Here is a 21,119-nt window from a genome sequence, read left to right as displayed (position 1 = left end):
TGGTAGCCTGGGATAATTTTCTTTCACTTTCAAAATGTTAGAAATGTTCTGGAAAAGTCCTCATTGTTGCTGTCTTTTACCCATTTTATTCCTCTAAGAATTAGCTTCATTTTAGCATGATTTCTGCATAGTGCCTCTCTGCCTGGACATTCCTGGGACAAATCCTTGAGAAAGCTCCTCCTTCACCTTCTCCTCCACCTCCGGCCCAACCCAGGATGTGAGTGTTAATGAATAAACCAGTAAAATAACTCATTCTTCATAGTGTTCATGCTGGAAATTGAGGGGCTAGAGCAGGTGACTACACAGCACTGCAGACTGGACACAGACTTGCTCACCCTTACAAAGCGGCCTTCAGATGCTCTCTTTTATTCAAAGGCAGCCACGTTTTACAGGTGATGCCACACCGTCACCAATGACATTTTAAGGACTACAACAATTGCAGTTTTGTGTCCAGGGTCCCGCCACCAGTGCACCTGAACCTGGAAGCAGCTAACAGCTCTTGCGTCCAGCTCTACGAGACATTTTCTGGGGTTTTCCGACCCTCATCCCCTTGCAAACCAGAAGCCAGATTGCACCTTTGTACCCGGAAGCAGTCTGTGGTTTAAATTAACAAATGTGCTGACCCCTGAAAACAGAAAGGGTGCTGATGCATTTATATTGTGTCAGATTCCCTCCTGTTAGGTGTGGAGGGGTGGGAACGGGAACCTCCAGGGCACGCAGTTTTCTAACTAGAGAAAATGCCAATGGCCCCAGTGCCCCCTACTAGTACCCCAATCTCCTTTGGGGACACATCATCTCAGGGAAAGCAAAGAGAAGTTCAGCCAGTAGGCATAGAGAAAATACAGATTATTAGACAATATCCTGGGGGTGAGAGAGGGGACAGGACAGTTCATCCGGGTTTTGCTTGGGTTCATTAATATTAAAATATAAAATAAAGGCTATGGCCTCTCTGTCCATTTCCTAAGTTCCGGACCCTTCCCTTTGCGCTCGGGGAGCTCCAAGAGGTGGAGACTAAAAAGTCCCAGCTGCCCAGGAGGACTGTCGAGTCCAGTCTGGGGCTCATCTGCGAAGGGGTGTAGGTCAGGAATGAAAAGAAATGAAAAGAAATGGAGTCAACGTAAAAGACGCTGAGGAGACAAGGGGGAGAGGAGCACAGGAAAGAGGGCACAGTGGTGCAGAAACGGATGGAGAGAGGGAAGCAGGGAAAACAGGGAAGAAAAAACTAAGAGGACAAAAGGGAGGCAGGGAAACGTGAGGAAGGAAAGAAGACTGGGTAGGAAGGAGAGGGGAAACAAAGGGAGAGAGGAAACAAAGACCGAAGGGACGGGACTGATTCGAGGGGGAGAGGGTAAGGGAAGAGGGAGGGGGAGGGGTGCCGAACAACCTCGGGAGAGGTATGAAAGGACACTTGAGGCTGGCCGGGGAGGGAGGCCACGTAGGCGCAAGGATCCGAAAGAGGGTGCCACAGTCTAAAGCCAAAGTTCAGAAAAGCCTAAAACTCCTGGGCGGCAAAGGAAATGTAGCCGCCGGGCCGGTGGGCAGGGCGAGATCTGGGGGCCAATGGGGCGGGCCCCCAGCAGGCCGGCTCCCGGCACCTCCTCGGTGTGTCCAGGGTCCTGCGCGCGTCGCCGGGACTGCAAGGCCGAGCTGCGCGCCCCGGTCCTCCCGCGGGTCCGCTGCTTGCTCCGGGCTCAGGGAAGCGCTGCCCCTAGGAGGTCGAGGCCGGGATGGGCAGTCCGTGTAAGCCACTCAGGCCGTCTGGGGCCTTGCCGCCGGGGCTGGGAGGCTTCCGATCGGCCACTGCGGGAGGAAGCACAGGGACATCGGGTCACTGGTTGGCGCGGCGCAGAGCGAGACACCTGGAGGCCCGGGACCTCCGCAAATTCGGGTGACAGCGCGAGGATCCGGGGTCGACACTTTAGGGTGTTGGAAGAAGGAAGCAGGGACCTGCACTCTCCATGGGTCCCACGCGCGCGCTAGCGCGCCCACCCTTCCAGATCCCCTTAAGGGAGCCACTCCAGGGCACAGACTTTGCCGTTTTGCAAATGCTCCCTGACCGCGGCCCGAGTGCACTTGCGTTTGCCCCGCACGCTCTCAATAAAGGAGACGATGGGCTCGGGGCTGCCCGGCCTAGTCGTGCACCCCGGGGTGAGGAGAGGTTCTCAGCTCCAAGACCGCAGGGAAGGCGACACGGAGCTGAGACCCGCGCGCCCCTCCTCCAATGGCCACCAGACACCAGCCACGCGCGCAAGTCGTGGGGGGCGGGGTGGGGGGAGCTCCCAGCGGGTCAGGTCCGCTGTCCCTCAAGCTACTTGGGGCGCTCGCGGTGCGCAGGGGGCAACCTAGTGGAAAGCGGGTCACCAAAGCCGCCCCTAGTGGACGGCCGCTTGGATCCCTACCACACAGGAGGCGGCCGTGCTTTAAGTGGGAGGCCGTCTTCGTTCTGCCCTGCGGCCTGGGGACCCAGCTGCGATCCCCCACTGCGGAAATAGCATGCCCCGGGGCCTACGGGCCTCCGGATTAAGTGACAGTGGATTTGCCAGATCAGACGGCATTCTGCGTGTTGCTCTATTATTTCGGGTTTTGGGAAGGGGCCCAAGCGCTGCCGCTGGAAACCAGCAAAGTGACGGCACGATTGCGCAACCTCTGTTTCTCCTTTCCCAGCCCCCGGCCGCTCAGCTCTTCCTGCTGGAGGCACAAATTGTTTATACCTAAAGGCTCCCATTTTCAACTTTCTTTCCCCCACCCCCTTTGCAAGTGCTTTTTTAAAGGGGTAGCTCAAAGCGCCTCACTTTGGGATGAGGGGGAACACTTTCCCCTGCAGCTGCCCGCACCCCAGTCCCAGGTGCCGCTTGCCGTGGCTGCGCGGAGCTGGGCCCGATGACCCTGTTGGAGGGACGGGGTCTCTCTCTCTCTCTCTCTCTCTCTCTCTCTCTCTCACACACACACACACACACACACACACACACACACACGCACATCTGGTTTCGCAGAGGTTTTGAAGCTATCTGAAGACCTTTTCAGGACACAGTGATCAGTCTGCTCTCCCTCGACTGTCAGCTCTTTCCTAAACACAGTTGTGTCCGCTCAGCCAGCGAGGTCTATAGACCCTCGCTTTCCACTCTGTGAAATCGCTTCAAGGTGAGGACCTGTTTAGAAAACATCAGAGGAGGAGGAGGTTTCTCAGCCTTGGGCCGGTTGCCTTAGACATAAGCGAGAAAATGAACTGGTAAAAAGTTAGCATTCAGGAGCCCAGAGATAGATTCCACCCCAGCCTAGTGGGGTGACTCCTGCAGCTGAGTTTTTAGTTCTGTCCACACCAGGCCCTTACCACAGGACCTTTCCTCCCCTCCTTTCCCACACGCAGGGCCCAGGGCAACGTGAGTGGCTGCATAGGGAAGGCCTGGGAGGCTTGAACGGCCTTAGGTGCCCTGCATGCTCATTTAATCTTAGTGGGCAGGAATGGGGACAAGCGTTTTCAAAATACTGGGACTGCGATTGCAGGGCCACTGGGACCTTGGCTGGGGCGGACACAGGAGGGATCTGGGAAGGGGTCTCCAGGCCAGGTCAAAGGAAAGCGGGCTGGCCGCTGCTGGTTTCTCCCACAAACGCCTGTACCCTGTGCGGCTCTCTGGCAAAATTTGCTTTCTGGATTAATCCTTCAGGTGCTAATCCCAAGCAGAGATGACTGGAACGAAGCTTCAACTTATGTTTGACAAATACAACATATTTTCTTGCAGAAAAGCAGTATCTTATAGATTCGATATTCAAAACCTTAGTCTTTCCAAAGACACTATGGGAGGGATTTTAGAACCACGAGAAAACACACTGTAAATTATAAATACTAGCTGTCCTGAGCGAACATCTGGTGGCCTCTGTCACTTGTCTGGAGGCAGGGAAGGTGTGTGTGGAGATGGTCCTGCTCTGGCTATTACAAGAAAGTGGATGGGTGTTGAGATTCCCAGAATATCATGTCCCCTCCAAATGTAGAGGAGGCGGAACTTTCTTATTCTCTCAGGCCCCAAGAATTAAACTTTCCTTTCACAGATGGAAAACATAAATCATATTTTCTCACTTACATAAGAGGGAGCCCAGCTTCACTACCCTTTACCAAGATAAAATTAATATGTTGCAATGCGTAATTTGACATTTGATTTGGTAACAGTTAATGTCCATTTGCACCTGATCTGGAGAATGCATTGAAACATATGTATGTGTAGATAAGTAGGTACAGTATTGTGTGTGTTGTGCGTGTATGCACTAGATGACCAAAAGTATTTGCTTTTTACTGAGCATTCATGATATTCAGTTGCTTTCCATACAGAAATTGTTACTGAAAAAAATTCCTACTATTCTTCAAAACTGAACAATAATTAATGATAGTAACTTGTCTTATGGGATAAGTGTCTTTGAAGATAATTTAAGTAATGATTAGAGAAATTAAAGGCAGTGATTCTTATTACTTTGTAATTTTTCAAAGACCAGTTGGGGAGGGGGGAGGGAAAGTGAAGGTCTTTGAAGTCAACTTTTCTGCCAGTGAGAAAAAGGGTGAAACTCCATGCCCCAAGTAGGCATGTAATTCTCATTATTTTTATGTTCCTGTTCAAACACTAACACTTGAAATGCCAGCTTGAGAAATCGTTTTCGATGATGAGCCTGATTTATTCAATGATTCTTTACCTAGATCTCTAAAGAACTATGGGGGTCAGGAAATTAAGGTATTAGTAACTAAGGTAGCTAATTATTGCTGTGGATTTTGAAAATGGGTGGGATATTTAATAATAGGAAGCAAATATGCTGGTAAAAAAGGGCCATGAATGCCAGTGTCATTCAACGGCTCTGCATTTCTGAAAGAAAAGTATCTTCTAAAGAAAATCAGCCACCAACGAATCCCCCCTCAGTCAGCTAGAATTAGTTTAGAATTCTGAACTGTATGTTTTACCTGTGAATTGTTACCTACTCATCATAATTTGTTTCTCATGTAGAGTTTGAAATTTCTCAGGACAAAGTTTGTTTGGTTAGCAAACCAAAGGCATTATTCTGGAGGTATGAGTCCCTTTTCTGAAGTCTTCCTTCTCCCTGAGATCAGCCCAGGGGAAATCATTTAAATTTGTGGGTATACTTTTCTATTTCAAATGAACCTGCCTCGTTAAATGATTTATGTAATGAAGAAAATTCTGTTTCTATTTCTAATTTAGCAGATAACCTCTAGCTGCTGAGAAAACAGGAAGATTTGAGGTCAAGAACAAGACCCTGAGTAAAGCAATCATCCTGAGACCCCCCACCCCCATTTGCCCTTACATATAAAGCTTAAAGGGATATTAATACTCAGTTTTTGTAATTTATACTCCAACATGTTTGTGCTCTAAAAGAAGTGGAAACAGCAATTTTTTTTTCCTCCCCTTGACTGCTACTGTTGACATCTTAATCTTTTCTCTCTCTTTCATATCATGCTGTTGATCTCACTGAAACTACATGGAAATACAGTTTTTTGCCTGGACATCACAAAGAAGGACTTCTGCCTTGGCAGGTGTGAGGCAGATCAGACGGTAAAGATCCCTTTGTAATCTGGAACATCCCTCTGCCCCACAGTGCCCTCCAAGTTTGTGCTCAGTCTCCTTCGCTGTTGGGAAGGGAACTCCTTCCTTTTCTAGGGTTGTAGAAGTTGCAAAATTCTGGTGATGAGAACCCAGATGCAGGAAGGTTTGAAATTAGCATATTCAGTCCATCCATTCACCAACAAGGAAAAGGAGACTCAAGAGCAGGTGAGCTTTTCCCAAGTTATAGGAAAAAATAGCACCCAGAAGGCAGTGTAAGAAGATGCCCCTCACTGTTGACCATCAATTAAATACCTCAAATCTGTTAAGTGGACTTCTTGGAGTGGATTTATGGAGGGAGAAGAGGAAGGAGAATTTCCAGCTGCATTTCCCATAGAAACAAGGATGCCAGATCACACAGAATTCAAGAGTCTAGACTTGGGGATACATGATTGAAATGTTCTCTCCATTCCCAAAGCATGTGTTTAAGGAAATGAATCAGAGAAACCAAGAAAAAGAGAAAAAGAGAGAACAGGGGAAGGAAGAAAGGAAGGAAGGAAGGAAGGAAGGAAGGAAGGAAGGAAGGAAGGGAGGGAGGGAAGGAAGAAGGAAGGAAAAAGAAAAGGAATAGGTGGTGCCTGGAAGAATCCAGCTGTCGTCCACAAAGCTCTGCAAGCCACAGAAAGGTGAACCTGAAGGTGCTTCTGGACCCTTCAACAGATGGAAAAATTGAGAGCCAGAAAGGAACAATAACTTGGTCAAGGGCACAAAACAAGGTTGGAACCTAGGAGTCCTGTTTGTCAGCCTGACCCTCTTCCTCTCTCTCCCTACAATTCAGGAAAGACAGTCCTGAGGCCTCTTTCAAACTCTACCTGCCTTTCCAGGGACAGAGCATAGACACCATACACACCTGTTAAAAATCAATCTGCTTCAAGAAGCTACAAGTTTAGTAAAGATTTATGCCTGGGACCCACTCCAGCTCTCCTCTCTCTTCTCTCTCTCTGCCTCTCTTTCCGTCCCTCTCACCACGACCCAGCCCACACTCCAACACCCTTCCTAACCCTAGGGGCATTCATCCGACCCCTTCCCTGCCAGCACCCCTCACCTTCCCGGCTGGGATGCTTGAAGGTCATCGCTGCGGCCAGCTCCCCGCCGTGCACAGTGACGCCGGCCCCGGGGGGCGCCAGCGGGGGGCCCTGCGCGGGCGACCAAGGCGGCCCGGGGGCGAGGTAGCCGCCGGCCGGTGCGCTGTACACGCCGTGCTGGTTGGAGGCAGGGTAGGCGCAGGCCGGGAGGAAACCGCCTACCGCAGAGAGGCCAGAGGCCGACTGTGAAGATCGAGAGGGACAGACCATCAGCAGCAGGCAGTCCCCGCGTATTCTCCCGCAGGCGCAATTACTGAGCTGGGGGATCCTCATTTCCCCCAGCTATCCCCTCGGATCCCCACGGTAAGCCTGGCCGCTAATTTTCCCAGTAAGGACTCTGGCAAAGTGATGTCCATGTAAATTGTTATAAATAATAGTGGTTAGGGGGTCATGGTATTTACCACCCAAGATTTAAAAGGGAGTCCTCTACAATCTGTGTTCCGGGTTCCAGCTTTTTAAAATAAATGTATCTTGGCAAAAAGCAAGGCAATCCCCTGGACAGGCAGCCTCCCCAAACTAGCGCGATTGAGAAAATGAGAGAAATCTGTGGCGCAGACTCTCGCCGGTGGGGTAGCCAGACACACCAACACGTTCGCCGGCCTGGGAAAGAGTTCTCTTCCCTTTCTCTCTGCCCCCACCCTCCGACCCTCCCGCTCCCCAGTTAAAGACAACTCCTTCCCCGGCGCGCGCCGCCTGGCTACCTGAGTGTATTTAATGTCTGCGTCCAAGGCAGGTTTCTCGAGACCATTCACTCCAGGGGTGGCCGGGAAGGCCGTGCGGTTCACGCCGGCCCAGTCTTCCATCTTGGGGGAGTAGGCGGCACCTTCGCTCCCAGCCAGAGCCCCTGCGGGGACACAGGACGGATTAGAAGGGGCATCCCAATCTGTGCTGGGCACACGCGCGGCCCTCGGGCCGGGACGTTTCCACACAAGCCTACAAGCACTTGGCCGAGGGTCCTCCGGAACACCTGAGACACTCAAAATCTCAGAAAGCGATCGGAGGCAGAGGGGCGGCTGGGCACCGGGTTTCGCTTTCACTCCTAGCAGGGCATAGGGAAGAACGGCCTGCTCCGCGCTCCTCCCAGACTTCGACCCGCTTGCCGCGAAATGGGAAGTCTCTGGCGGGTACTCGGCCTGTAAGGCAGGGGCTGGGCGCACTCGGCCGAGGCGCCTTTCCGCTGTCCACAGATGGCACCCGGAATGGTCCAAGTTCACATCCACAGCAGGCTCGTGACTATTATATGGATTCTTCAGTCTGAACAGGCGTCTGGAAGGCGACGCAGAACTGCCTCCGGAGACCTACCGGATCTCCCAAAAGAGGCAACAACACAGCCACTACATGCTTCTCAGACGCATGTCTGCTCCTCCAGCACTTCGTGTGCATGGGGAGCCAAGAGAAGACTCCAGATCTGAGCACAAGCCTGATGAGGTCACCTCCCAGCCAAACGCCCACTGATCCCACCAAGGGAGCTTTGGCCCTAGCAGGTGGCCCAGGCTGGGTTTGAATGGGGAGAAACAAAGCTGTGCTGGGCCTCGGAGGGCACCCCAAGGCATCTGGGGCTAAGCATTCAGTTTCCTTCCAGCTGTCCCTCCCTCCTCTCCCTTGGGATGAGGTGAGTTTTGCTTTTTACCCCCCTGCTGAGTCTGCTCACCTAAGAGCACGCCATTCCCTGGTCCGCTGTTGGGAGAAGAGGACAGTGTGAAGAGACTCACAAGTTCTTCCTGAGCCCCAACCATGACTGCCCCAAACCTCCCTCCCTCCTTCCGCTCCCTCCCACTCCTGTTGAGAATGAGGAGCAACACTTTGCTGTGTTATAATTGCAGGCAACGAGCAAATCCTTGTGGCTCTCCCCTGACCCCTGTGACTGCAGCCCTGGGGCTCTTATAAAGGAGACCCCAGCTCCAGGAGCTACAGGGCCTCTGGGCCTGCTGGAGATCTAGGCCACTTGACAAGACCAGCTAGACAACCCCCTTTGGCCTTTACTCAAAAGAGCCTTTGGGCCTGAGAAGAACAGAACTCTCTAGGGTACGGTAAGGGAACCCAAAATATCGGGATATAAGAAAGGGTCGCAGAATTGACTCTGCGGTTTGTTTAGCTTAGATCTGGTGATAGGAGTTTGCATACTTTTTGCAAGAATGAAAAAGCGCAATTTCAGGCCTCTGAATTTGTGGTCGGCGATTGCTCTTCCATTTGAGAAATACTTTCCATATTTGTCATAAAAAGTTCAAGATGTCCGAGGACTCCCACAGAAGGCGCAAGACCCTCAGTCTCCCTGGCCAGCCCTGAACCCTCCCTTGAGCCATAACCGGTCTGAGGAGGATGGCAAGTGTGACCCTTCACCTGCATGCCCGCCCGCCCACCCCACCCCCCAATCTCCCAATTCTGCCCCTTCCAGGAACACAACAGAGGGTCGCTGAGACTGACCTGTTTGCTCCATAAATGATCGGATGCCCAGGATATTGCTGACCGAGTGCGCCGAGGGCCACGAACGGGGAATGCTGACGTGGCTTGCTGTGCCCGGGACCCCGTGGTGGCTGCCCATCTTGGCGCCCGTGGGCGACACAGGGCTGGGGTAGGGGTATTGGTAGATGTGGTTGTAGGGCAGGGCCGGCTGCGACGGCGGCTGCTTGCTCGCCTCGTAAGGCCCCGGCTGACCCAGGCTACCAATCTTATTGCGCAGGATTCGGCTGATGGAGCTCACAGAGGGCACGTTGTATTTGTCGCAAACGCCGTCGGCCAGCAGCCGGTCGCGGATCTCCCAGGCAAAGATGCCAGGGTCGCCCTGCTTGTAGTCCCGGATGTGCTTGACCACGTTGGGGGTAGTGACACGAGGTTTGCTGCCCCCGATGGCCCCGGGCAGGATGGACCCTGTCTCGTTGTAGCGCGCCAGGATCTTGCTCACGCAGCCGTGGGATACGCGAAGCTGCCGGCTGATGTCACAGGGTCGGATGCCCAGCTGCGCCAGCTCCACGATGCGCAAGCGGATGGCGTTGGGCAGGGGGCGGCCGTTGACGAACACACCGCCCAGCTGGTTCACCTCGCCGTACGTCTGCTCTGCGGACGCGCCGGACGACAGTAAACGGGAGGGAGAGAAAACACCAGCGGGTTAGCCAAGAAGGGTGGCCACACCAGACGAGGGGCCGCCTCTGAAAGTGACCGGCGGGCGGATCCTCAGAATCTGCGAGCAAACGGACTGTGTCCGGGCTCCGGGAATGGGCACCCGCGTAGGGACCGCAGAGGGGGACGCCGAGCGCTTCAGCCCTGTAAGCCCTTTCTCGACTTTTCACGCATCTAATTGGAACATCCCCTCCTGCGACACGCCGAACTCCCCCACCCCAACCCCCGAGGGTTGGGGGCGTGCGAAGAACGCGACTTCTCCGGGACCCGGGACCCGGGACCTGCTCTCCCAGGGAGTGCAGGAGAGAGGGAAGGGAGGCGCTGGGACGCAACCCGCCTCGTCTGCCCGCCCGCGCCCTGCCTGCCTCCCGCCCCTTACCCATAGCGCGCGGGCCAGCCAGCTGTCTGGCGCCGAGGCGGCCGGGGCTGGGCCCGGCGCAGTCCGGGAGAGCTCGGGCGCCGCCGCCGCGGGAGAGGCATAGAGGGAGGGCGCGCGCGAGTCGTGAGCCGCAGCGGACGGGCCGCGGGCTGGAAATGCGCCGTGCGCCGCCGCGGAGCGCGCAGCCGCCCTCCCCCGGGCGCTCCCAGGACACTCTCCACGCCCGCGACCCCAGGCCTAGAGTGAACTTCATCCGATTAGGAGAAATTCGTCTGATCGGGAGGCTGCAGAGTGCGGGGATCAATTTGACGTGTCCTCCACGTCAATCTTCGGCAGTCACGCCGGAGACGCGCGAGTTGGCAGCTCATTGGTTCCCGTCACTGCACCCCAGCGCCCCCCTCCCGGGCCTGAAACTCTACCCCCCTCCTCCTGTCCTCCTCTCCTCTCGGCCCTCTTCCGGGACCCATCCCCCCTACACACACACACACACACACACACACACCACATACACACAAGTCCTAAGCCGGGCCTGGGACCTTCCAGGGTCTTGACTCCCCTCGAAGCCCCTTACGCCTCCAGTTTTGAGAATTGTGGGGGTAGTCATTTCAAATTGGTGACTATTTATTAGTGCTAGCATTAGTCGTAGAACTAGTTTTGGGTTTAGTTTTATTGTCACTTCCACCAACATTGCAGCTAGGATATCAGAGGATGAGTTGATCCTAGTAAGGTCGTTGGTGTATGGCTGCCTCTACCGCCTCTTTCCCCGGGGAAGGGGCCCGGAAAGAGTGGTGCCAGTGCCCAAGTTCCAGGCATGGGTGCGTCGTGGTGAGTGCTCAGCGTGGTGCTCAGTGCTTGCCGGGGAAGGAGGGGGAGGCTAGAGCCTAAGACGATTTGTGCTTGAGCAGACTCCTCCGTGTCCCATTTCCAGACGACACCCCAAACCTGACCATAGGAAATCTTTACAATATTTAATTGCCATCCACTCCATTGGGATAGTGGCGAGATTTCAGTGATGTGAAAAGGGCACATTCTAGATTCTTTCTGCGGACAGGCCCACCCACCCGAACTCATTTCTGATACATGGCACAGGCCGCAGGTCGGAAAGTAATTCCCACCTGCTTGGATCCCAAGAACAGGGATCCTTCATCCTCCGACGCCAGTCTTGTCCTGGCGACTTGTGGGAGGTCGCATGTCCTAGCTTCCTCTGTAGGCCTAAAGGGCAGTTCCTTTCTTCCAGGCCGGGAACCCCACATTCTTCCCCGCCCAGGCGGCCTAGCCTCGTCTTCCACACAGCATCCGCGGCTTCCGGGGGTCCTCCTTCAGTCACTGAATAGTCCCTTCGCCTTTATTTGTTCTTGTGTTTACACAGCCCCGAACTCTTTGGCCTTAGCATTTCCCCGTCAACTCTTCTCCATTTGTATCTGGGTCAACGCCCAGTTCTGGACTTCCCACTCTGTGTCGACAATGATGGCAGTCCCAGAAGGAGTCATGCAGTGGGGTCCAAGAGATGGCAGGTGGAGGGAGAACGCTCCCGATTTTGCACTGAACTAACAAGAGGAGACCGGGAGCTTGGGTTCAGTAAGTGCCAAGGGCATTCATTGGCTGACCTGGCCGGAGCAGGAAGGGGGACGTAGGAGGGAGTGCTCAGTGCTCAGGACTCCCAGCTCTCCTCGGGGGACCGGAAAGATTCCCCTGTGCTCCGTCCCCTAAGATCCTAGTGCTTGGGAGCCTACAGAGAGCTGCGCACTGCCCCACCCCACCCCCTACCCGCTACGACGCTGCCGGAGGCACACCCGACCAGCTCAGCCTGGGGAGCCGAGGCGATCCTCTCACCCTTCGCTACAGGGCCAAAGAGCAACCAACGGCTCCTAACCAACCTGTCGAAATATGTCAATTAATTAGGAGGGTCTGAGCCCTATACCCTGGTCTGTCTGGACAGAGGGCGCGGGGCCCAGGCAAAAATTATCTTTGGAAAAAGAAAACCCGGGTTCGGAAGAGGTGAGGACTCTTCCCTCCCGCTGCACCGAGAAAATAGTGCAGCCTTGGTCTCTGGGATCCTCGGGGAGGCCACGGGGACCAGGAATAGGACAGTCAGAGCTCTGGTGAGAGGGGGGTGGGGTGAAACTATTTGGACTAAGCCTGTTCACGACCGTGCAGGATCGGGTTACCGACGGGGGAAAGGGGGCGGTTTGGATTAAGGTGGGCACAACAGAGCCAGGAGCTCTGCTGCAGGCACAAAGCGGAGAACTGACCACACACTGTATGTAGAGCGTTCTGAGGCCGGGCCGCAGGAGGTGGCATGCGCCGGCCCCCGCCCCCGCTCAGTTCTCTCCAGGTGGTTTGGAACCTCTTAGTCCCCGATGCAGACTTTCATTGCCTTAATTTCAGGTCGGGGGCTGGAGACCAAAAAGATTGGTCCCTAGACCTGGGAACCACAGCACCCATAACCCAGCGCATCCCCCAAGGCTAGGTGAAACAGCTAAAGCCGTTTCTTTCTCCTGTAGCAGAGGAATCAGCATGCACGCTCAGAGAAGAGCAAATAAAACCGGAGGTGCCATGGGGAGAGCTGGTTCGCAACTACCCTGTCAGGGGAACATCTTCCCACCTCTGCCAGTGGAGCGCTGTACGCTGGCAAAGACGTGCAGCCCAGACAGCATCTTCTTCTCCTCATTCCCCTGGGCCAAGGCCGTCGGGGCGGGGGTTGGACCCGAGAGTTCTTTATGGTGTCAGAGCCCGCAGCCCCGCACTTCATATCCCACATCCACCCTCCCACCCTACCCCTCCAGCAGCCAGCTGCTTGCTGCCCAGACCACACAGCGCTGTAGCCTCCTCAGAGCTGGCCCCCCAAAAAGCTTACAGTTTGTCGCCCCCTGTCGGCCTCCGACCCTACTCAGCGTGTTCCCGCGGTGGGCTGGACTGGCCTGGGGGCGAGGTGATTGATCCAAAGGTGGGATTGCGAAGAAAAGGAAACGTCTCTTCCACCTGTCTGGGATGCAGCTTGGTCCCCTGCATGACCAAAGGGACGGCGACATGGTCGGCGCTGAGCCCGCAGAGGTAAAAAAAGAAAAAAAAAAAGTAGTTTCATATGTACGCTGGGCTAGGTTTGGCTTAGCTGTTTTGAGCGCCCATGGCGCAGCGGGCAACCGAGTGAAGAGCGCTTCCCAGGGGCGAGGGAGCCGCCAAGGTAAGGGAGCACTCCGGGACCTGTGACTGGATGGGTCCAGCTAGGAGGGCTGCACGCCCTGCGCGGCGAAGGGCGGATTCGAGGGTCCCGGAATGGGACCCAGATTTCCCAAGGCAGAGAAAGGAGAGGCGGACACCGCCAAAATCGCGAGTTAAAGATGAAGCAGGAATAGAGTGCCTGCCTCCTTGGGGGACTGGGAGCTGGCGGCGGCTAGAAGGGTCGTCCAGGGTCATCCTTGGGCCAACAGTCGCCCCTGCTTCATGTTTCCTGCGTCGCTTTAATTTTTGGTAGGACTGTTTCTGGGAGCCGTTTGGGTGCAAACGAAACCGTGCCAATCGCAATAGGCCAGGGTGTTCTCGGGAACCTTGTATTCCAGAGTCTATGGGAGAAATCTAAACAGGCTCATGAAAGCCTGACTGGGGTCCCGCTGGGTCGAAGGAGCAACCGCGGGTCCCGGTGCGCCCAGTCTTGCGTTTCGGTTCTGCAAGAAGGACCCGAGGGCAAGAAACACAGGCAGCCTCCTTAGCCAAGCCTGGGCCTAACGACCAACGGCCGGTAGCCACCGCCTTCCCTTCCTCCCGCGACGCAGGACCAGTGCAGGCACCAGAGTAAGCAGGGTCAGGAGCCAGGGTTTTCCTTCCGACAGCCGTACTTTAGGCCTGCCAAGCCGGCAATTGCTCCCGCTTGTGTCCCGGTTCAGCCCAGTCCCCAAATTGTTGCTATGAGTTTAAGAACACTGTACCATGCGTCGTGTGGATAGAAATCAAACTAACCGAGTCTTTTAATTTTCCTTTCTCAAAAAAAAAGTCGTGCAGGCTTCAAACGCCTTTTATGCACTAGGTTATATTGTGTCCCCCTCCCCAGATTTGCAAAGGAAATTCCACGCACCACACTTGAAAAACAGTAATGGGTTAGAAGAGCTGACCCGGATCGAGCAATTGCAAACCCTCTGCGAACGTGCCAAAGGCTGACCAGCTCGTTGGAAACGGGAACTTGAGATAAAGCAATGAAATTCCAACCCGAGTGTCCACTGTGGCGGCGGGAGTTGGGAGGAGGGCAAGAGGGAGGAAGACTCCAGGCTGAATTGGCCCTTTTGCCTGTGGCCCCCGCAGAGTGCTGGGCGGGTACATCCTCCAAAGTAAGTGGACTCACAGGGAAGCGCGGTGGGGGAGTTGCGCCCTGCACCTGCCGCTCCCCTTTAGGACACACACCCGGCAGATTTAAATGGACGGTGTTGAAAACGGTGCCAATTAGCATTAAAATAAGATCCACAAGAAGGAGAAATGCCGTCCTCAACCAGTCCCACGGCTTGTTTCCAGTTGGCCTGCTGGTGACCAAGGTGGGCTTGAAGTTCTTTGCCTAGCCTCGCATTTTATTTGCTAGCCTGGAAATGTTTATTATCGAAAGCAGGTCAGGTCGGCAGAGGTGGGGTGGAGAGCCATTTCTGCCTACACTGGCTGCTGTAAGGGGAGAGAAGCAAAGGCATTTTTTGTCACTTTCCTAAAATGAAATGGTTAAACAAGAATAAATGTGTATTTCCCTCGTGAATAACAAAACAGTCCCCTGATTCCGTTCAAAGAGTTGGCGGGAAAAATTGAAAAACAGCTGCGGAGAAACTCCCACAAGAAATAAACACGGATCAATTGAGCGTCTCAAATGAAGATCTAAGATACTTTGTATCCTGTGATTCAGTGATATGACTACTACATTTGTAACATTCCTTTTGGAGTAGAAACATTTTAAATGTCACATTTCGATGATAAAAATAAACTGTAGAAAAACAATGCCATTTGCAGGAGCGAATGGTTTCTTTGAACCTTCTGAAGGAGCAGCGTCCTTCCCACTCTTGCATGTATATTCAAATAGGCACCAAATCCAGGGTTTCCATTATTGTTCTTAAATCTCCCTCCTTTCCTTGGCAGTGGGTATGTCAGATAAGCTTCAGTTTCCCCTTATATGTAATGATCTACACTATGGAATTAGATCTATTTCATTTCACTCCAGCAACATAAAATTTTGCACAGGGCTTCAGGCACTGGTCAAAATTCCACCTTTGCAGTGAGGTCTCCAAAATGTTTATGTGACAGTGCTAAAGTCTAAACAGGAATATTAAAGTAGAAATATTTGGGAAACTTAAAATGTCCATGGGGCATATCTCCTGTACAGGGTCCGGGTACTTGGAAGAGGAGAGATCTGGGAGTAGCCACATGGGTACAAAAGATAGAAGTGGCAGTTTCAAGGGGCAGTGAGAGGATGATGGCATGCCTGCCTACAGGATGACTGGCAGTGGGCGAGGGTTTCCTGCTGCCTGGAGGATGCCCCTGTGAATCAGACTTGCTCTGTTGCAAATATTGACACGTCTGAGACATTCACACTGCCCAGCCTAATTGGAAGCAGCTTGAAGTGAGCTGCCCTTGAATGCTTTGGAGGTTTTTCATCCTCCATGGACATAGAACCTGGATGTGAACAGGCATATGGAAACTGAAGGACAAGAGGAGAGCCCCTTTTCTTGAATTAAAGACAATGCCCAGCCAGTCCTGGTTTACCTGGATTTGTCTGATTTCTTATTAAAGAACAGTCCTCTTCAGTCTTCAGTGCATGTGAGTGTGCACACACACACGTAACCATAATTCAGGGGCTGGAAAGTGGGTAGGGAAGAGGTTTGCAGAATGATTGTTGTGATAATAAATTGGACACAAAAGAGAAAAGAACACTGAAACCTGCCGCTAGTTGATTTTCAACTTCCCCTCAGGCAGGTGGACAGGGAAGCAGGAGTCCTGTCCCCATTTTTGGTTACCTATTTCTTGCAAGCTTGAAATTATCATTCATAGTTAGATGTTACTGACTTTGTTTCTCAAATCCCCCACACTGTTTAGAAACGTTGCTATAAAGGCTTTGTTCCATGACTGTGGGTTTGTCTGTAGCATAATCTCAGAAGTCTTGAAGGCCTCTGGTATTGCATATTCTCAAAGCAGGATCTCCTTCATATTCACTTAATTTTTCTTGTGCATATCCTGATGTCATTTCTCCCTGTGATGCCACTTAAATAATTTTCCTTGTCAGAAATCAAGTGTCCTCTATGATGAGCTTTCTTTTAGGCACAAACAGGATTTTTACTTGTAGCTTTTTACTGCCGGTCTAGTTGGTCACTTTTAGCTAATTAATAATTGTTTGATACCTTCTGTCTAATTGCTGCAATATCCTAATGCTGGCTACATATATATTCACATATATATACGTATGTATATGTGACATGTCTGCAGCTTGGTGATGGTTTTGATTTTCTCCCCCCCACCCCCACCCCTTGTGTATGGGCTATGGAGTTTTATTGAAGACCCGTAATGCCTCCGGTTTTGATTTAGTGTTTTGGAGTTTGTGATCTCATTGCCCGGTATGGAAAATATTAGACAGGGTCTGCAGATTGTATGCAGGAAAAGATCCACATCACCACCATGAGCTGAGTGCTCGTCCCCAGTGCTACAATAAGCTGACTGTACAGCCATCTAGAATCATTATTCAGTTTTTATGCCTTTGGATAAAGACCACTTCAGCCAGTCCTGCTTATGCAAAGGGTTGTTAAAGACACTGCTTCTCTCCATGGCTGCACATTAGAACCACTGAGAGGCAGGGGGATCTTTAGGACACTTGATGTCTGAGTCCCTCACCCCAGAGATTCTGGTTGATTGTCAGGGTGCAGCCTGGATGCCAGAATTTTGAAAAGCTGCCTAGGTGATTCTAATGTACATTAAAGTTTTGGAATCTCTGCCTTAGGGAAGGGACAATAAAATGCGATGCTTTTTGCTTTGCCACTGTCTTCAGGGACGCAGGACTGACTAGCCCTATTTACCTCTGGGAACATCTTAACACGACACATGAAAACATGTTTAAATCCACAACTAAAACATCCCTCCTGTTCATTTTTACACGATGTCATCATTCTGGCTCTGGAACCGTCTGTAAAGGACAGCCACTGCCCTCTCAATCTGCTTGCTGTTTTTAAAACACGAACACTCTGTCTCCCTGTCCCACACAGGAGAACACAGCCTCCTAAATTTAACCATCTGCACAGTGAGCTGAGGTGGCGGTCACTGTGGAGGTGACAATTGACAGCCATTTGCATTGAATAAGATTGACTTTGGGAAAGGTGGAAATGAATAAAAAACGTTGGCCCAAAAGGAGTCAGAATAATTGCATTGTCCAAGGAGGGGGGAGTCAAGCTAGACTTTTAACATTAAGTAACCGCTGAACCCTAGACTTCTAAGATAGCAGGGTAGGCAAAACTCTCGAACTTCTGGTCGCATCTAAGAAACACTGAATATTCGTTTGTTTTCATGATCATTGCTGTATGGTTAGCATTATTTCATTGCCATGCATTTGGGTAAGGACTTTTTTACAAAGGCTGTGGCAGTGTTGCATTATAGACCTGGTGTTGCTTTCCCACAGGATTGCTGGCTTGTGATAACAACAGCAGTGTCAATATCATGAGGGGGAGGGTAGAAAGAAGAGGAGCAAGGGAGGAAGGAGGTAACAAAAAGAAGGAAAAATACTTCACCTGTTCTCTTTAAAAAGGTCTCAGAAATCAATTAAAAGAAAATGACTTTTCATTTTTATTAGCCTCACCTGGGTAATAAATGGTAAGATTTAGTCCACTTTGATTTTATTTTTATTGCTTTATAAGTTTATGTGTATTTCAAAATATAACCTGCATTTCATTTTTAAACAAGTTCCAAGAAGGTCTGAGAGTAAGTCCATTGCTGCAGGATGGATATTGACTTTAAAAGTGCATGTTTAGGGGCGCCTGGGTGGCGCAGTCGGTTAAGCGTCCGACTTCAGCCAGGTCACGATCTCGCGGTCCGTGAGTTCGAGCCCCGCGTCAGGCTCTGGGCTGATGGCTCGGAGCCTGGAGCCTGTTTCCGATTCTGTGTCTCCCTCTCTCTCTGCCCCTCCCCCGTTCATGCTCTGTCTCTCTCTGTCCCAAAAATAAATAAAAAACGTTGAAAAAAAAAATTTAAAAAAAAAAAAAAGTGCATGTTTAAAAAATGTTTTTTAGAGGCACCTGTGTGTCTCAGTTCGTTCATCATCAGGCTTCAGCTCAGGTCATGATCTCACGTTTCATGGTTTCGAGCCCCACACTCAGCTCTGCACTGAGTGTGCAGCTCCAACTCGGACCTGGAGCCTGCTTCAGAGTGTGGGTCTCCCTCACTCTCTGCCCCTCCCCCACTTGTGCCTGCACCCTCTCTCTCTCCCTCTCTCCCCCGCTCTCTCTCAAAAATAAACATTTTTTAAATAAATTAAAAAAAACCAAAAAGCCTTTTTAGCTATAAACATTTGTTTCTAAGTCACCACTACAACCAAGAGAACAAATACACTAATTTTTGTGGGGCTTTTAGGTCTTGTTTATTTTTAAAAATATTACATGGGCAGCTCTTGAGACCTAAAAATGTGTATTTTAGAAAGTACCGATCTTGTAAAAAATTCTTTATATTCATCTACTGTAATAAGATTATACCATTTGTACTATGCTCTAAGATAATGTTTAAAATAATTTAAAGGCATGTGAAAGTTAATAACAGTAACAATCAAAGCTAAAATGCCCTTAAAATGGTCCAGCATTTCTCAGCGACAACCAGAAGCTGAAAGGTTACAGGGTTTAAAAAAGGCAGTAACAGATGCTGAACATGGACAGCCACGGGACTGTTGACCTTACAAACGGATATGCTGAGAAAATGAGTTTTGACAGGGTTTCTAAGCATCGAGATGTTGGCAAGGTGGATACCTGAATTAATAGCCATCCGGCTGGGAAATACTCTGTTTGGAATATTGCCTTTTGACAGGCCAGCAGGCTAGAGATTTGCTCCCCTGTAATGGGGCAGCGGCCGAGGTGCTGTCCATTTCTTTTTGGGTAGTAACACCTCTGGTTGAGCCAAGACTCTGCTTGGTTTCATGTCTCTTCTGTAATTACATTTCACAAAATACAACCCAGGTCATTTTGCGAGGAGCTGGTCTTTGCATGTGGGGGACATGTGTTCGTGTTTGCGATGTCAGCCAACTGATTTTGGGCAGAACGAATCTGTCACTTTCATCTTCCTTTCTGTTTCAACTGGGCGTAGGTAACTCTGGAAGAGGGGTGGTGGAATCGGCTGGGCTTGGGGAACAGCACAGCTTTAATTTGGATGAATAGCCTTAGGTGCAGTTTGATGGCAGTTTAATCGCACTATAAGCTTGAGGTGCTTCTGGCATGTGAGGCTCTAGTCACGCTGCCCTTCATCACAGAGGGGATAGGGATTTGAGTTGATGGCTCTCTGTTCTCACTGTGCCTTTAGAGCTTTTATTTGTGTCTCTTATATTGAAGCCGATAGGAAGGTTGGGGAAATTTATGATCAAATGTGATTAGAGCTACTAGTCATGGCAAGATCGTGTGTTTTGAATTGTGGAGTTGGCACACAGGGTCTATAAGCTCCTCTGTAAGCCCCACTATCTATTGGATCAAAAATGCACCGTGCATCTCAAACTCAGAAAGTAACCTGGTTACGGAAAGCACAATATTGATGAGTCTGGCCTTTTATTAGTTCTCAAGTCTCATGTTGGAATCCAGGCTGTCCCATTTACTGAGACCTAACCTCAGTGAGTCTCTGTGGGCTCACCTACAAGAGAGGGTCGCAGTAAGGTTTAACTACTCCCACCACAGAAAATGCTCAACAGCAGGAGGTGGTTAGGTTAATCAGTGGCCATTGTTCTCATTACATTATTTTTCCATATTTTTAAGAAACTAATACATTTTAATTTTTGTCTCTTTCATAGGACATCTGTTAGACATGCAGTGGATGATTTGCTAATAGAAATATTTATAAATCAAACTGTATTAAATTGTGTCTTCAGAAGAAAACAGCTTAAAGCATTTTCCTGAGTTTCTATTTGTTTGCCACATTCTTTTGTGGTTCTGAGGCACTGCACAGGACTGGCTTGAGGCGCTAAAGTGACACCCACCGGGGAGACAGGGTGTGCTGCCAAAGGAAGGCAAGTAACAGAGGTGTCGAGTGGCAGCTGTAAACTCTCCAGTTTGAGAAAAGTAAGGAAGAAGGGAAATGGATAGTTGGCCCAGACTTTTCTGATAACATGGAAGAACGGTGGTTTTTATTGGAGCCAGTTCTTCTGGAAATGTTGGGCCCTGTACTAACAGGATCATGGGCCTGTTCTGGCTTTACCAGCTGTAACGTCACTCTCTTCCTTTGTCAGAGATAAGAAGATCTTTTACTTCTGTGTTTACTTTCTTGTTCTTTTGTCCCGAGTGGAGGGTTTTCCCTTGCTCGTCTGCCTCCTGGACATGTTCTTTCTCCCAGAGAAAGCATGGGGCGAGGGGAACTCTCTCACGGAATAGGCCCAGTGTCTTGTGAACTAGGGCTTAGGCTTGTTTTTTTCAAGTTTTTTTTTTAACGTTTATTTATTTTTGAGACAGAGAGAGACAGAGCATGAATGGGGGAGGGTCAGAGAGAGAGGGAGACACAGAATCTGAAACAGGCTCCAGGCTCTGGGCTGTCAGCACAGAGCCCGACGTGGGACTCGAACTCACGGACCGCGAGGTCATGACCTGAGCCGAAGTCGGACGCTTAACCGACTGAGCCACCCCCACTCCCCTTGGGCTTGGTTTTAAGTGGCTGTCTCCCCACGCAGGTCCCTGCTGTGACAGCATGCCCCTGGATGAATGAGAATAAGGTTTGAGTCCTCTACCTTCCGCGAATTGCCATTTTTTTCCTAAA

At 51.2% G+C, this 21,119-nt stretch overlaps 1 protein-coding gene across 1 annotated transcript; it reads right to left on the bottom strand.

Moving 5' to 3' along the window:
• Positions 1–1,708: 1,708 nt before the first annotated feature.
• On the bottom strand, positions 1,709–10,431 carry PAX1 (paired box 1). Its single transcript, XM_049650356.1, has 5 exons — positions 10,179–10,431; positions 9,107–9,736; positions 7,384–7,526; positions 6,643–6,865; positions 1,709–1,800 (listed from the first exon to the last, which is right to left on the bottom strand). The coding sequence occupies exons 1-5, from the start codon at positions 10,429–10,431 to the stop codon at positions 1,709–1,711; spliced, it is 1,341 nt and encodes a 446-aa protein (XP_049506313.1).
• Between the last annotated feature and the right edge of the window lie 10,688 nt (positions 10,432–21,119).

Source organism: Panthera uncia (genome assembly GCF_023721935.1).
Source record: "Panthera uncia isolate 11264 chromosome A3 unlocalized genomic scaffold, Puncia_PCG_1.0 HiC_scaffold_11, whole genome shotgun sequence".
NCBI lineage: Eukaryota > Metazoa > Chordata > Mammalia > Carnivora > Felidae > Panthera > Panthera uncia.
The sequence above is the reverse complement of the archived record's forward strand: the minus strand, read 5'-3'. Positions and strand labels throughout refer to the sequence as shown.